The sequence below is a fragment of the Dipodomys ordii genome, unplaced genomic scaffold, assembly GCF_000151885.1.
Source record: "Dipodomys ordii isolate 6190 unplaced genomic scaffold, Dord_2.0 Scaffold92, whole genome shotgun sequence".
In the NCBI taxonomy this organism is placed as follows: Eukaryota; Metazoa; Chordata; class Mammalia; order Rodentia; family Heteromyidae; genus Dipodomys; species Dipodomys ordii.
The window spans coordinates 1,171,564-1,189,541 of NW_012267308.1; the positions used below are offsets into that span (position 1 = coordinate 1,171,564).

General features: G+C 44.0%; 1 protein-coding gene across 1 annotated transcript in view; it reads left to right on the plus strand.

The window, feature by feature from the left end:
• The window catches only part of Znf536 (zinc finger protein 536), a 93,950-nt gene extending 79,011 nt beyond the window's left edge, over positions 1–14,939 (plus strand). Inside the window, exon 3 of the mRNA XM_013026319.1 lies at positions 13,399–14,939. Coding sequence (XP_012881773.1) covers positions 13,399–14,939 — 1,541 coding nt within the window. The remainder of the gene's footprint in view (positions 1–13,398) is intronic.
• Positions 14,940–17,978: the final 3,039 nt, after the last annotated feature.

Below are 17,978 nucleotides of genomic sequence, written 5' to 3' on the forward strand. Positions count from 1 at the left end.
CTTGCTAACATCCAGGCTTTAGTTTAAACTAATCCCTGGGACTGGTCTGACTGAACAGACAGTGGAGGTTGGATGACTTGCTCCTGCAGCCCTTCAAATGATACTTCCAAATGCTCTTAACCAAGTAGGAAAATGGCTACTGGCTCACTCTGGTTGTTCTCTTCTTGTTTGAGCATCACACCAAACCCTTGCAATCTTTTCAGCAATCTGCCTTGTTCCTTGGCTGCATTTTTTTAAGCTTTTTCTGCTAGTTGTTTGTACATTGCCAATATAAAAAAAAATCTATCTGAGATATGGACACCTCCATTTTCTTTGATTTTTCTTTCCTCCTGACACTTTATCTATTGGAGTATGAGCTGCTTCAGAGGATAGACAAATATGCCATCTATTTTCAAAAATAATTGTGGTCTATTTCCAAGGAATCAATAATGACGCTCAGGGATGTGCAGATCTATTGAGTGCCTTGCAGCCTTGTGTGCATTGTGTGGTTAAAGATAGCAGACTCCTCCATCCGAGGCCCATGTATCTCCCCCAAAACCTTCAGGAGTCCCCAAAGACAGGGGACAGGGAGCCAGAGGAAGAATTTTTACTCATGTCCTGGGTGGCCAGGCCCTGCCACAGCTCTGTCCTGAAGTATGCTCTCCTGGCATCCTCCTTGGCCCAGGTGTTCCTTTAAAGCCAAGCACCAGATCCACGATGCTCCCAGAATGCTCGGCAGTTTGATCCCATTATGCATTGCTCCTCCTCTGTCTGCAGCACCCCTTAGCCTGTTTCTGTTCTATCTGTACAGAATGCTCCTTCCGGCTTTAGGACTTATGTACCACCATTGCCTTCATCTGGAATGCTCTTCCTCTAGGTGGCCTTCAGAGACTTAGCTTGACAGTTAAAGTAGCCATTCCTGTGTACTAAGATTTCTCACAGCTCCTGACTGGTACTCTACTATTTTAGCCATAGCTCTAATTCCAGGTGTTTTTGTTGTTTTGTTTTGTTTTGCTGACTCATTGGAGATAATATCCCTTTCCCCCTCCCATTTTTTCCCCATCTAGCATAAAACATTTACGTTTTTTTGTGTGCATGTGTAAGTTGGTATTAAGACTTGAACTCAGGGCCTGAGCTCTGTCCCTTAGAGGAAAAATTTCACTCAAGGCTGGCACTCTGCCACTTGAGCCACATCTAAACTTCCAGCTTTTGGGATGGCTCATTTGAGGTAAAGAGTCGTATGGACTTTCTTGCCGGGTTGATTTTGAACTATGATCCTCAGATCCCAGCCTTCTGAGTAGCTAGGATTATAGGCATGAGCCACTGGTGCCTGACTCACAGTTGCATTCTCTCTCTCTGTCTCTCTCTCTCTCTGCACTAAAGTATGAACTCCGAGAGAGCAAAGACTTAGTTGTCTGTCCAGCCATAATGGATGCCTACTATAGAGCCTTGTTCACAGAAAGCACTGAGAAAGTATTTGATGAATAAATGAATTAGGTTAAAAAAAAGTGAAGACCCTAGCAGAATCATTTCAGACACCTGCCTTTCTCAAGTTATGTCAGTGTTTATTTTCCTCCACCAGATGAAGCTGAGGTCCCTTTAAGTTGTCCTGGTATTTTATTTGTGGGGGTGCAGGGAGAGGGTGGTGGGGAATCCTACCTAAGTCCTACCAGGACCTGAAAGACTGCTCAAAGGGCAACCCCTGTGCAGGAGAGTGTCAGGGTGTGTTTTCTAATTCTGGGCTTTTTAAGCTGATGACGCGGAGTCCTGGGCTGGGTGTGCCAGGTGGGCAGATGGCTTCTAGGGTGAGGGTGACCTTGAAGGGAATTAGCCTTGGAAAGGAACGTCTCCTTGCCTTTATGGGGGCATCTAGGCAGCCTGCCTTGTGAGTATCCACTGCAGGGGGAGGTACTTCCTGCTTAGTGGGACCAAAACACTGGAAGTCTGTCCGAATGGAAACAAATGGACATTGCTTTCCTCAGTCTTAAGCCTTGAAAAAAAGACTTACTTCACCCAACTTCTTCTTCTGCTTTAAAGACTTTAGAAATTGTGACCAGTAGTTGAAGACTCAGGAGAGGTGAAAGGAGGAGGGGGGTAGGGTGGGGGAGTGGGGTACAGAGAAGGCAACACAGAACGACCAGCAGAGCCATTCCAGAAACTTCCTAGAATAAGGGAGAAAAATGAGAAAAATCTATGGAAACCTCACATCCCCAGCCATCCCAGCCGTCCCCGGAAACGGCATTCACAGGGTTTAAAATACCAGAACAGAACCAGATAAAGATCAATTTCCTTTTTATCCAAGAACAAAGAAGTTGAGAAATGCTTACACTTGTACATTTGAATGGGACAGAAAATGTTCCCTGTTAGAAATCGCCAAGTCAACATGCATCGTGACAATACGCAAGTGGAGATTACACGAGTAATTAAAATCAAAATCAAGTTATTTGTTAATAAATGATTTCATGTGGGGCTCAAGAGGCTGAGATGCCTGAACTTCTTCCTTGGTGCTCCTTTTCCTAATTTTTTTTTTTTTTTTGTCTAAATGACATAACCAGAGAGAACAATCTCAGAAAGATAACACATACTTTCCAAAATGCCCTCTTTCCAAAGTTTCTCTGCAATAGACCCATACGAACACATTTTAAAATGCCAGCATGTAATAAATACATTTTAATTGGTTGGGCTAAAAGAGGGACTAATTCTGTGCTTTTTTTTTTAACCGCACTCCATCTTTATTAGAAGTCTTGATCATATGACATAAGCTGACAAAAAAAAAACCATTTTCCTTTCTTTTCTCCACTGCATTAACTTAATTACTGTGTTTCTCCCAACACCTGTTTATTAGAGAAGTCTGATGAGGAGATGCACCAGTCGGCTTGCTCCACACATCTGGGGGCTGGGGCTGTGCCTGCAGGTACTAAAGGTGTTTTCTGCTGCCCCCTGGAGCCCCAACCGGATCCACCAAGGACTATGGGAAGGGGCTCTAGGGTTCTGGTGCTCTGGAAGCTTTAGCCAGGTCTGCTGGAGACTGATGGATAAAAGATCTTAAAGACTCCCCCCTACCAGACATCTGGCAGGCAGAAGTTGATGGCTGCCCAAACCCTGGGGAAATTGGGCCACTCATGGGGTGGTCAGCATGCACAGTTTCTCTTCAGGAATAAAGCGCTGTGACTTTGAAAAGTCAGAGCCAGCCATTTGGGAAGGAGATCGCATCAGTCAGAGAGCCAAGAGGAGACTGGGCCGGCACACATCGCATGCCAGGGCTCTGGTCAGTAAGAGAGGACATATTTAGTGATGGGTACCATCAGATGATAATGGAGCTGGAAAATACCTATGATGTCATCAAGTCCCAACAGAACATATGTAGAGCCCGTGGTGTGTATCTGATATATATGTGACATATAATATGTATTACAGATTTTATTATGTAGTATATTATTGCATTATTATATATTATATTACATGTACTATACATATACTATATAATATATATGAGCTTGGCTCATGTGATATGGAGATCAGGTAGTACCAAGATCTGCACTTAGCAAGTTGAAGACTCAGGAGAGCCCACGGTGCGAGCTACACTTGGAAGCTGAATGCTCTGCAGGAAGCTGGCTCTAGGAGCTCAAACACAGCCTGACTTTGGGAGCCAGTTCCTTCTCAGGCTCCTTCTACAGGTTAGAGGAGGCCCCAACCTATTCTGGGAAGACTGCTGAGTCTATGGATTCAAATGTTAATCTTGTCTAGGAAACCCTCAAAGGGGGCAGACTAGTGGCTCAAATCTGTAATCCTAGCTACTCAGGAGGCTAAAATCTGAGGGTCACAGTTTGAAGCCAGCCCAATAAACTACCAAAAAGGGTTGAAAGTGGAGGTATGATTCAAGTGGTAGAGTATTAGCCTTGAACAAAAAATACTAAGGGATATAGTGCCCAAGCCCTGAGTTTAAGCCCTAGTACTGGGGAAAAAAAGGAAGAAAGGAAAGAAGAAGGGAAGGAAGGAAAAAGAAAAGGAAGGAAGGAAGGAAGGAAGGAAACCCTATTGACATACCTGGAATCAAAAGCCAGTCACCTGAGGGCCCAATCAAGGGAATACAAAATTAAGCATTACAGAGCTATGCTGGGCAAACATTTAGGTGTAACAGGCCATTGGAAATAAGCTCAATTCTTTCCCCTCAATGCACCCTGGGTGCTTGGGGGCAGGCGGGGGGGGGGGGGGGGGGAGGGAGGCTGGGAAGGGATGTGAAGGGTAAACAAAAGGAGGAGGCTGCAGTGGGTGGGAAGGGAGCAGTGTCCCTGTTGTACAGGAGCCCCGTGGGAGCTGATGGGTGTCCCTGGAGTCGGGGGTGGGCATTTGTGGCTCTGGTGGATTATCCGGGGCCTGAGCTGTAGAGTCCATGCTGGGTTTCCTCCAGAGGTTCAATTTTGTCTCCAACTCTGGAAGAAAGCTAATCTCAGGAATAGTCCACATGGAGAAATGTAATAAACACCTTACTTGAAGAAAACCTGAAGAGGTCCTAAAGTTCAGCCACCAAGTAAAAAAAATCCATCTTGGCTTTCCCCCCAACTCTTTTAGATTGTATGTGTGGATTTTCTTTATATATATATATATTTTTTTTTTTAATTTGCAAACTTTAGAAGGTTATCCAAGGGAAGTTACAATTGAACAGGTCCTTCGGAACATCCAGTGTTTCTTGATCAGAGTTACCCCCTTCCATGAATCTACCTGGGATATGTTATATGTATGAGCCAGACCTGAGTTGGAAACTGGTTTTTACCCATAGGTACCAGGAAGGTCCAAATGGTCTTGACCTTGTTCAGTGGGCATGGCTTCATGCTTGGACCCACCTAGCCCTAACCTGGAGATTTAGCAAATCTGGCTAGGTGGGAATGCAAGGAAATAGCATGTTCCTCTCTTCCACAGAGGACTATTGTGGAAGTCTGACTTCTCTCTGTAATTTTGTGTGTTGTCTACTTAGCAAGGCTGGCTCAGCCCAAGAGAACCACCTGGGCTTTATCTTTCTTGATGATTGAGGCTTTATCTACCTGCAGCTGGCTGCATGCATTTTCTATGCATATCCTAGAGCTGAGCTCTGCATAACAAAAACACACTCCTGATCCTTTTAGCTCCCAATGACTTAGACTTTCATTTCTACTTATGGCAAGGGGAGGCAGAAGCAAATACAGTCAGGAATTCACCCACCAGACAGTTACCTAGTCCTGCAATTCAAGTTACACTCTTTGACCTGCTTAACTGAGAAGGCCGATCCCTTAAGCAATGCGCTGTGTTGATATCTTGACTTTCCTGCGGTGACAGGGGATTAATGTAACATTTCTTTGACAGCCTGTGGCCACATCACAAGCAACAGGAGAGAGAGAAGTGGTTTGTGCTCACAAGTGGTGTTGTTGCAGCCTCCAGGTGACTTAAAAGGGAAGTACTGTATACCCCAGCCCCTCCTTTGACCCTCCCCCCATAACTCAGTCTGGCTCACAGGTGCCTCACATTCCCCACTAGGGTAACAAAGCAGGAAGATAGCCACTGAAGGGTGTCGCACATATTGTGACTCCTGGGTGGCCTTTGGGGTGGAATGACTCCTGGGATCTGGAGATAGTCAACTCATAGGCCATGATAGAAATTCCTTTGCTCTCCCATTGACTACATGGGTCCATGTAGGTGCCAAAAGAAGTTTGCATTGGTCTGAGTCAGATGCCTCGTGCCTGGTGCACACGTGCCTGACCTGAGATGCGCCTATCATTTCCCTTTGCTGTCAAGATGCTATATAGTAAGCCAATACAAAAGCACATTGAAACCCAGCAAGGGTGGCTCACACCTGTCATCCTAGAGACTCCACAGGTGGAGATCTGACAATCGAGGGTCAAAGACAGTCTGTGTAGAAAAATTGCTGAGACTTTTTTTTATCTCCAATAAGCCAGCAAAAAGCTGGAAGTGGAGCTGTGGCTCAAGTGATAGAGGAAAAAAACATCAGCCCAAAGAGAGTGCCATGGCCCTGAGTTCAAGTCCTGGTACTGGCACATACAAAAAATCCCCAATACATTGAATAGATGTCTTCCCCCAAATGACTTGACAGACTTGGAAGCCAAGTCTGTCTCCTTTCCTGGGGGTGGGGGTGGGGAGAAAACAACGCATATATTGTCTTCCGTCTGGGGATAGACACCTGAGCAAGGATAATAAATGAGAGAAAACAAAAAGAGCAAATGAAAAACAAAACTCTCAAAGAAGGGTCTATTTCTATTTCCAAGACAACTCAAAACCCCATTTTGATTTCTCCATCGTCTTCGCCACCCCCCAATCCTTGTTTTTCCTGACTTAATGACATCCCAAACTTGGGTTGTATTAAAAAAAAATAATTGATTGAATTTAAATTTCCTTAAAAGTTTAAGAGGTAATGTTACAGTATAAATTTCCTACCAAACAGTAAGTAAGGAAATATCCATTAGTGAAATTAACTACAGTTTCTAGGTAGCTAACAGTATACAGTAGGGCATGGCTAATGAACACTGCAGTGGGTGATATTTCATTATACAAATTAATGCTCACATTTTAATGGGAAAGTCACATAATGAATCTCGGCTTCAGTGACAGCAATTAGAGACACAGATTGTACCCTTCTGGACAAGGCACTGTTTAGCAATAAGCAGCTGTGTGCGAAGTCTTCAGGTTTACAACATATATATATGCTTTGGGGGGAATTAGGATACAATTTATATTAATGTACTGAGGCTTTGCTGGAAAGACTCCGCCATATTTATCTCTCCTGGTATTAACTAAGTAAAGACATGTATGACTAAATAAATACCCAATTGAGGATACATGCATGAAAAAGTAGGGTTCATTCTTTTTATTTTGTGCCTGGTACTGGAGCTTGAACTTGGGGCTTCACACTCTTGCTTGTTGTTTTTGTTGTTGTTGTTGGTTTTTAAATTTTACTGCTCAAGGCTGATATTCAACCACTCTAGCCACACCTCTACTTCCAGCTTTTTGCTGGTTCATTGGCGATAAAAATCTCATGGACTTTTCTGCTCGGGATGGCTTTGAACCTTGATCCTCAGCTCTCAGCCTCAGTAAGAGTTAGAGCCACCAACAGCCTCGCCATGTGGAAATGTTTTTAAAGATTTATCCAAAACATAAATTTAAAAAATAACATCAACGTTATGAATTACTTCTTAAAAGTTTGACAAAGAGGTTTCCAAACAGAATGAGATTAATCTACCAGTATTTTTTTTTTTCTTTGAGAGGTTCTGGTGGGAGTTTGCTTTGAATAACTCTGAAAAAAACTTCTTTGGAAATTGGGGCTGGCTTTGTTCTATTGAGTGTACAGTGGATGTTCAGAATAATAAAAAGATATGACCATGTGGAAACAGGTACAAAGAACTAATTAAACCACCTGGTCATATACTTCCAGAAATTTATGATACACTGGCTGGGGAGAAGTTATTGACGATACTCCAAAGTTGAATAGATGTCTGAGGCCATATGTTGGTGGGATGTTGGCTTGATATAAGTAGCTTCTAGTTATTTCATTAGTCTATTGGAAGACTGATGAGTCTGTGTGTGTGTGTATGTGTGTGTGTATGTGTATGTATGCGCACACACTGTATGCACTGGTACTAGGGCTTGAACTCAGGGCCTTGTGTTCTTGCTTGGCTTTTTCCCTCAAGGCTGGTGCTCTATAACTTAAGCTACAATACTACTTCTGGCTTTCTTTTTTTAATTTTGCTGGTTAATGGGAGATAAAAAAATAATCTCTTGGGTTTATCTGCCTGGGCTAGCTTTGAACGTTGGTCCTCAGTCCTCATCTTCCTGAGTAGCTAGTGTTATAGGAATACGCTACCAGCACTTGGCTAATGTTGATATATGCTTTTTTAAAAATTTCAAATTGATTGTGTTGTACTAGCACTTTTTTTTGTGGGTCTTAGGACTAGAACTCAGGACCTGGGTGCTGTCCCTGAGCTGTTTTTTTTTGCTCAAAGCTAGTGCTCTACCACTTTGAGCCACAGCTCCACTTCTGTTTTTTGGTGCTTGGAGATAAATGTCTGACTTTCCTGCCCAGGCTGGCTTGGAACCATGATCTTCAGATCTCAGTCTTCTGAGTAGCTAGGGTTCCAGGCATGAGCCACAAAGAGCCCAGCCTTTTCTAGCAATTTATTATGTCTTTTCTAGAAATGCATCATTTGGACTCATATTATATTCCTTTCACATAAGAAGGTTCTACAATATTTCAAAGCAGACCATCTAGCATCTTTAGCTTACTCAACTGGTTGGCTGGCCCAGAGCAAATCCTACAACATAGAACCTTCTGGCCTTCTCCATGTTTAGTAAGTTTGGAAGGCCTAGTGCTGGTGGCTTATGCCTAGCTACTCAGGAGGCTAAGATCTGAGGACTGTGGTTCAAAGCCAGCCTGGACAGGAAAGTCTGTGAGACTCTTGTTTCCAATAAACTGCTCAGAAAAAGACGAAATGGCACTGTGGCTCAAGTGGTAGAGCACTAGCCTTGAGCACAGAGAGGCTGAGGGACAGAGCCTAGCCCCTGAGTTCAAGCCCAAGGACTAGCATTAAAAAAAAGAAAGAAAAGAAAGTTTGGAAGTGGGTACCAATAGATAAATATTGAGAATCTGCATATCGAAATCAGTGTATGAGACTTTGCTTGGGAAAACTAGAAATTGAGGAGCTCAGACCATTTGTTAGAATAATAGTTCTCACAAAGAGAAACCTGTCTCCTCCCCTGCCTCAGCTGCCTATACCATAACATGGCAAGCTTGGTTCCAAAGGTACATGTGTGTGTTCATACATGTGTGTACGTGTGTAAATACGTGTGACAGGCAGATACACACACAGCCAATCCTAAGCATTATGGAGAGAACTGGAGGACTGTTGACCCCTGGACAGCTGGGGGCAGTCTGAGAGATCTACCCAGGAGATTTGGACTCATTTATGGCTTAAACGGCCAACCATTCAACTAGACAAATCTGCTGGCAGAGTCTAGGGCTATCTTCCACCACAGGGGTGTATGGGCAATGCCTGATCCAAATCTCAGGCATTCCAGCCTCTTTTGAGGAAAGGGAGGCAGACTTGTCCAGCATTTTTGTGCTGGCCAAATGGAGAACAGACCTTTGATTGCATCTCCATGCTGGTAAAGATCTGACTCATGCCTGTCATCCTAGCTACTCAGGAGGCTGAGACGAGAACCATGGTTTGAAACTAGCCTAGGCAAGAAAATCTGTCAGACTCTTGCTTCTCATTAACCAGTAAAAAGAATAAATAAACGATGGAAGTAGAGGTATGGCTCAAGTGGTAGAGTGTCAGTCTTGAGCAGAAAAAGTTAAGACAGTGCCCAGGTCCTGAGTTCAAGCTCCATCATACACACACACACACACACAATCTGCTGACATGCTTTGCTTCTCAGTTCTTACTCAACCTGATCTGGATCAGTGCTGTGAGAAGCGTGTTTCCCCAGCACTCTCAAATGTGTCCTTTGGGGAAAGAATGCTTAGGAAACAGCTGGGCTGTTTCTCATGGCACATAAAATCCACCCACGGGTTACTTGAGTGTCTCTGGAGTGCAAGCTCACCCCAGATAACTCAGATTCCCCCCCCCTCAACCCCTGGGTTTGCCCAATCCGAACCCACATCTTGCAGGGACCAGCTTTAGTTTTAAAAGCAGTTCCAGCAATTCACACTTGTGATCCTAGCTACTCAGGAGGCTGAGATCTGAGGATCATGGTTCAAAACTGACCTGGATAGAAATATCTGTGAAACTCTTATCTCCAAAGAAACAGCAAAAAGCCAGAAGTGGAGGTGTGGCATAAGTGGTAGAGTACCAGCTTTAAGTGAAAGAGCTAAGCAAGAGTGTGAGGCCCAAAGTTCACATCTAGGTACTGGCAAAAAGGTCGCTCTGGAGACTTGTATGGAGAGTTGGATGACAAGAAGTGACAACTCAAGCCGAAACCTTTAGGACGGTGGCAGATGAAACTGTCAGAACACAAGCAGAGAGGCCTCTCCCATCTATCTGTGTAGAAGAGAGGGAAGATACAGGATGGGAGGATTTTCTCACATCTCTACAAATGTTGTTCAACCAAAGCAACCCTTGAAAATCCATGAGGCACCCTCTGCTTCACCAGCTCACAGAGACAGCAAGGCTACGACTGAGCCCTTCATAGTGAAGTTCCATTTACCGGTTCACTCAGTCAAAAAGACAAAAACCTGTGAATAAATCTGTACCTTTTTGGGACTTTCGCACCCATGGTTGTCTATTCTCAAGTCTCTGTCCCCCAACCCTATGTCATTCTTGCTTTGAGATCATGGTTTGAAGCCAACCTGTGCAGAAAAAGTCTGTGAACCTCTTATCTTCATTGAACCACTAAAAGGCTGACAGTGGGGTATGGACAAAGTCTCAGAGAACGCATGTTCTAACAACTCATGTGACCTATGGCCAGAGCTAAAGTCCCAGGAGTACAATCTTGGATTCAGTAGAACAGAATTGCAAGAAGTGGTCTAGTCCCCAGCCTAGGTGCCCCCTTCCTACCTTTTGGGGTCTAGATTTTCTTCCCCATAAAGCCAAGCCACAGAACTCGCCTCCAAGCTCACCTTCCCAAGGAGGCTGGGTACAGCAAGGTCCCCATCCAGGCTTCACAGAGGATCCACAATGGAATCTGAAAGCATCTCCAAATACCATTTTGTGTCTTTGGCCTCTTAACTCAGAATCTGGGGGAGAGGGGAAGACAGGGCCAGATAGCAGTGCTTTTGTCAGCTCAGAATGGCATGCAGGAGAATTATTTACACATATCAACTTCCTCCTTCACTCCAGCCTTGTTCTATACATCAGGGCCTCCAGCTCATTTGTTCCTTTACTAAACCTGTGTCTGGTTCATATCCGGACCGCAGGCTGAGAACCACCTCTAGCAGTGTGTGTTTCAAATATGTGACCCTCATAAATGCGTGTATGCACACACACACACACACATCCTGGAGACCACAAGAAAGCCAGCCTCCACTTCCAGGTGCACACTCTTCCTCTTTATCTTGGGCTAAGAAAGACCCATGCTTTCTCCCCCCAAACTTTTCACACTATCCATGTAATCACCTCCAGGTGTATTTCTGAGCTACAGCCTGAATCTCCCTGGTGGCACCTGCAGCTTTCACTTCAGCTACTTCCCACTCGCTGGGCCACTGACTCATGGGTCAGGTGTTAGGGTTCTGTGCGTCACCTTGATACAAGTCCCACCTACCTCATCACCCTTTGAGTTTTAGGGCCTGCTTCCACTGTTCCCTAGCCACTGGGCTGAGTGAGCAGGGACGTTATCTGTCCTGAAGGTCCCCAGCCTAGTGATGGCTCCTTGAAGCCATCCAAGGAGCAGTGATTCACATATATCTGAATCTTAACACAGGATCCTCTGCCAACAGTGAGAAAATGGCACCTGAAACCATGTCTACAGATCTTGCTCCCCAGATCTCCAGGATTTGTCTGGCTAGAGACTACTAGGAATTTTCCCTTTAAGCTTAGATAAGTCAATTCCCAATGGGTCCCCTGCCTAAACCAAGAGGACAGCTCTGAAGACTGTTTCTAGAAAGGTCTCATCTATCATAGGATCATTAATGAGAGCGCCACCCTTCAGTTTGGATATGGCAGGCAGTGGTTCTAAGCTTGTGGTGATGCCAGCCAGAGATCAGATCCTGAACTCAACGTGGTCCTCTTATTTGCAATCACCAGTTTGTAAATGCTGGTGACTGGAGAATGGGAAGTCAGGGGAAAGGCAGGGCAGAAAGAGACACAGAAAAAGATCTTCAGTGGCGATTTGTTGTCGTTTTCTAGATAGGTCTATGAACAAAAGAAGACAGGTGGGGGCTAGGGAAGAAATAATTGTGAGTTATTGGCAAAATGCTGTCATGAATAAGCTACTGGAAAGTGACTCAACCCTCATTTCTTACAGAAAGTGTTTTGGTTTGTGAGCTTTAGAGATGATCCCAATATTAGCTGGGTACCAGTGGCTCATATCTGTCATCCTAGCTACTCAGGAGGCTTGAGATCTGAGGATCACAGTTCAAAGCCAGCCAGGGCAGGCAAGTTCAAGAGAATTATCTCCAATGAACTAGGAAAGAGCAGGAAGTAGAGTTAAGGCTCAAGAGGTAAAGTGCTAGCCTTGAGCATAAAAGCTCAGAGATAACCCCCCCCCCCCCCGGCCCTGAGTTCAAGCCTCAGACCCAGCAGAAAAATAAAGAAAGAAAAGAAAAAAGATGCATGATTGCTGATAAATTTTTGGAAGACAGGTTGAAATCCATAGGCATAGACTTTTTCCTGCTCCACCATGCCAGTGGATTCTGGCCGCTCATTATCTTATCTTCCCCATTGTCAAGAAGAACAATAGAAGTTGGGTGGTTGAATTTAAATAAATTTTTAATGCCTGAAAATCATCCTATATGTTTTGAAACACTCTTTAAAGCTATTTTTATTCTCGGGGAAAGCGTTTATTCTAGGTAAATTACACATTTTAGTACCGGAGAATTAGGTTTCCCATTAGTACAAATTTAAAGCACTACAAAGACCAGTAGATAATGTTAATTTCAAATACAGAAACGAAATATATTTTGTGCTTTTTCTTTTTATTACTCATTTTCTTTTAAGTTTTATTGACTGCTTTTTATCTTAACTTATACGTCTTTACAGGCCGCCATCACCACGCACTGTAATGATATTAATATTTTATAGAATCGGTATTTATAGTTCTTTATTTAGAAACAATGCAGTAAGTCTCCAGCTATCTCAGCCCGTCTGGAATGGTGCCCTCCAAATAATGATAAATTACTTGTGCAGTATGCCATTTGCTAATTATATCCATGATTTACTGCAGTGCAAGACTTAAATCATTCATTTCAGTCTTGCGTAACGGTGCCATAAAAAATTTTTAGGTTTAAAAATGGTTTCCATGTGTATAATTTAAACAAATTTTAGAGCTCTTATATATATATACATATATATATATATATATATATATACAAAAAATATTGCAGCCACCCATTGGTTATATACTTTGTCTTCAGAAACTTCTACTTTTAATGATCACTGTGGTTGAAATTATTATGCTTAATTTTCATAATCATAGCTTTTAAACCTACAGCCATTTTCACATGTTAGATAAAGAAAAAGATAGCTAATTGTGTGTAGATCGTATGTCATTCCTGAATAGTTCCAAATGGTACAAAATCATTAAAAAAGCTTAAGAGTACGAATTATTCTTCTATTTAAAAAAAGGGAAACAAAAACAGTTGTTCTCTAACTAATTATTAGCTGCTTTGTTTCAAAGAACCCATTTGGATCCTTCTAGCCTGCATACCACAATGAGATAAACACTTTTTCCCTCTCTCTCTCTCTCTCTCTCTCTCCTCTTCCTTCTACTAATATCTTACAGGTGAGAAACCATATAAATGTCCACATTGTGATTACGCTGGTACCCAGTCAGCATCCTTAAAATACCACTTAGAACGACATCATCGCGAGAGACAGAACGGAGCCGGACCACTCCCAGGACAGGCGCCCAGTCAAGACCCCCGGGATGAGATGTCCAACAAAGCATCTTTGTTTATCAGGCCAGACATCCTAAGGGGCACCTTCAAGGGGCTCCCCGGAATTGACTTCAGAGGGGGACCTGCCTCTCAGCAGTGGACCTCAGGGATGCTGTCCTCCGGAGATTCCTTGGGGCCGGCTGCCAGTATGTCTTCAGAGACCCCTTCAGACACCCTGAAAGGTACTGACCTCCCTTCCAAAAGTACCCATTTCTCCGAGATCGGAAGAGCTTATCAGAGCATCTTGAGCAACGGCGTGAACTTCCAAGGGTCCCTGCAAGCGTTCATGGATAGCTTTGTCCTCAGCAGCTTGAAGAAGAAAGACGGGAAAGACAAAGCCTTGTCAGACATCCCTTCTTCTATGAAAGTGCACACGGTGGAAGGTGGTGAGGAGAAAGGCAGCGGGAAGCCTTCCCAGAAGAAATCTGAGAAATCTCAGTATGAGCCTCTGGACTTATCCGTGCGGCCAGATGCTGCCTCTCTCCCAGGCTCATCTGTAACGGTTCAAGACAGCATAGCCTGGCACGGCTGCTTGTTTTGTGCCTTTACTACTTCATCCATGGAGCTCATGGCTCTGCACCTTCAGGCTAACCACCTGGGCAAAGCAAAACGCAAAGAACCCGCCACGGGGGCAGCAGGCAACTGCAAAGAACAGACCCGAGAAGCCAGCAAGATGGCTACAGTACAATCCAACAAAGAGATGAGTCTTTCTAGCACGGTGGGCTGTCTAGAAGCAACTTCTGAGAAGTTGAGTCACGGACAGGCCAAAGAGACCCTGGGGGATCCCAAGAGTGCTCCGTGGCCTAGCCACGTGGACCCTGCGTTTACTAACTTCCCATCAGACTTCTATAAACAATTTGGCATGTACCCCAGCATGGTGGGCTCGGGGGTCACCGGTTCCTGCTCTAATAAGAATCCTGATGGGAAGTCTCACCCCGAAGATGATACCCCAATTTTGATCCCCGAAGCCACGAATAAAACCACTATGGATGACCTCTCAGACATCACCTCCTCTGAGGATATGGACTCTTTCAAAGAAGAGGAGATTGAAACTGAGCCGGAAATCATAAATAAGTCCCTGCCTGCCCTAGGCAAGGACAGCGGCAGTGACAGTGGGGACAGCCTGATGCCCTCCGGTGTCCCTCAGCCCATCCAGGGCCTGGGCTCACCGTTAGCCCCAACGTCAGAGAAGCAGTGGCTCAGCCAGGGTGCTCTTCAGACAAGCCAGGACGCCACCGCAGGACTGGCAAAGCCGGAGAAGCCCGTGAACATGCTCTCAGTCCTCAGGACCTTCAGTTCTGATGGCTTAGCCACCTTTAATGGGCTGGCGGGCAACACAGCAAATTCTGGATATATCAAGAGGCCAGACTTGTGTGGTAAGTTTTAGATTCCTCTTCCTTCGGTTCATTTCCCAACACATCAGAGCTGAATGGTGTATTGAAAAATATAAATATTTATATATATATATATATATAATGTGAGGTAGATGTACTCATTAGCGAATTTTAATTTGAACCTCAAAGAAAAGAATTTGAAGGAAAAAAAAAAGAACGCCAATAAAACCGCAATGTTGTATTATGCAATGTAGACAATCAGAAAAGTGGGTCTCAACTGAGAAGTTTGAAAATGCATACTTTGGTGGTCTAATCTGTATTAGAATGCTTTCAAAATGCCTATGCTCATGTAGGATGGGTCTCAGTGTGAATTGCTCCTGGTTTTCATCCATAACATTGAGGAGGGAAATATTAACAATAATAATAATAATAAACCACTTTAAAAACAAACAGAAAAGGGACATGTGGAAATGTCCGTATGCACACAATGCCTAAGGAGAGCTTACTGATTTGCTAAACTAAATCTGCTTCCTTAAAGTTCACCTGGATTGACTTTCAGAGGTTGCAAAAAATCATCATCCTACAAAATCACAGTGTAGAAAATAGAACAGGCCCTCTCTCCAAATAGGAGATGGTTTGTGGGTGTTTGTGACTCATATTTAGACATACCAAATGACAGTTACCCTGACTTTGGCCTTCCACTGTTGCCTTCTGTCCGTGTCTGTTTGTCTGTCTGTCTTTCTGTCTGTTGGTCTAAACTGAAATGCACATTGTGAAGTCTCTGATGAGCAGTGTTGTGAACCCCGTAAGTGTCTTGGATCTATGCCTGTCCAATCTTGTAGTAAATTATTAGCAAGTCTTTATCTCCTGAAAGAATACACTCCCCCCTGCCCTGCCGCCCCCCCCCCGCCACCACCCCCTCGAGTAATTCCAGATTTTTATACATCATCCTCAATGTGAAGCCTAGAACTGGATTAAGTGGATGTTGAGACTGACAGGCTGAGAGGATCAATGTCATTCTCATGGTCCCCACATTCCTATTTGAAAGTCTGACTCCAAAGAGCAGTTCACTACACGGTGGCCTTTGATACTGTCCCCCAAATATTCCTGATGCTTATCTGGGGCAACAAATGATCATGGTACCTGTATTTCATCTTTAATTTAGGATGTGACTTCATCTGTGATAGGAAAGAAGAGAGACTGGGTAGGAAAAATGAAGGAAGAAAGGAGGACAGAAGGAAGAAAGTAAGAAACATGAAGGAAGGAAGGAAGGAGGGAGGGAGGGAAAGGAAGGGAGGAGTGAAAAAAGGAGGAAGGAAGGAAAGGAAGAAAAGAGTAAGGAAAGAAGGAAGGAAGAAAGGAACAAAAGAATTGAGTGAGTATAGAAACAGGAGACTATTTCTGAATCTTAGTCTCTTGAGGCTTCTTTTATCACAGAGCCGGATTTAGGAAGCTAGACTCTGGATTTATAATTTAAATTGATATATTTCTCTCCTCTTTCCTTCTCTAATTCACTAAGCACTGGATCAAGCAGTCAGAAATATTTTTTTGAATTGTCAAAAATCACTAAATGGATTTCTGACAGCTCAAAAAAAATATTGACAGCCCCTCTGCTGAATGGTTTGCAAGGCCCCTATTACCCAGTACCCTACTTCTATTTTTAGCCACGTACAGTTCATTACTTTTGAAGCTGTTAAAAGCAATATTTAACAGGGGAAGAAAAGGGTATTATGTCAGTACAATTTTTTCCCTTTTTCTTCAGAAGGACCAACATGTAAATTTTCTTCTTCTTTCATTATTGTTTTAACTTTGTGACTGGCGTGGGGAGGTGGTTTCTTTTGAGCTGTTGTGTGGGGATATTTTTTAAAAGTCTATTTTTAGTTCTTTCTACCGTCTATGTAGGAGGACCACAGTTCCTGCCAGAAATCAATGTATCAGAGATGATCAAACTCTGACAGGCCTATAAGCTCATTACTATTGAAATGAGCTCATATTATCTCGATTAATTTCCCTATCTTCCTCTCAAGGCTGAAGAAAGGCTGCTTGCTTGCCTTGAGGAAGCCTGACCAATTAGTGTCCCTGGGCACCAGTTTGTGCAGGTCCTGGAGCTTGAACTCAAGGCTTGTGTACTATCCCTGAGCTTTTGCTTAAGACCAGCATTCTACCACTTTGAACTACAGCTCTACTTGCGGTTTTCTGGTGGTTCGCTGGAGATAAGAGTCTCACCAACCTTCTTGCCTGGGCTGGCTTTGAACTTTGATCTTCAGATCTCGGCCTCCTGAGTAGCTAGGATCGCAGGCGTGAACCACTGGCACCTAGCTGATGAATTCTTGTTTTTGAGGAACATGCTCTTGAATATTTCTCACCCTCTCCTCCATTAGCATCTGATCACATACTCCTGCCCTTCCTATGGTATACAAAAAACTCCTGTCACCCCTTCTAGCCTTATGGGTGACAGTCTGGAATATATACTGTGACTTGACATTTCAAAGGAGGAAGAGCATCCTTAGGCCAGCCAGACTAGAAGGCTTCCCCTGGGCTGCTTCTCCAGCTAAAACAGTCATAAAACAACTTCTAACTACAAGATACCTGTTTCTAGAGAGCATGGGACCTGCAGTTTATTTACATAGTCTTTGCTATCATTGGGAAGCAACTTCTAAAGAGCTCAGTGTATGGGGTTCTTTGACACCAGCCCCAAACATCTCCACCAGCAACAAATGACAATGGCACATTTCCACCCTTGATTTATGAGTGGATTTCTGAGGTTTTACTTCATCTTTGGAGAGGAGGGAGGAAGGAAGGAAGGAAAGAAGGAAGGAAGGAAGGAAGGAAGGTAGGAAGGAAGGAAGGAAGGAAGGAGGGAGGGAGGGAGGGAGGGAGGGAGGGGAAGGAAGGAAGAAAGGAGGGAGGGAAGGGAAAGAAGGAAGAAAAGGAGGGAGGAAAAGGGAGAAGAAGAAGGACAAGAAAGGGAGGACAAGAAGGGAGGGAGGAAGAGGGAGGGAAGAAGAGTGAAGAAAGGAACAAAGGAAAGAAGGAAGGAGGGAAGGAAGGAGGGGAAGGAGGAAAAAAGGAAGGAAGGAAGCAAGGAAGGA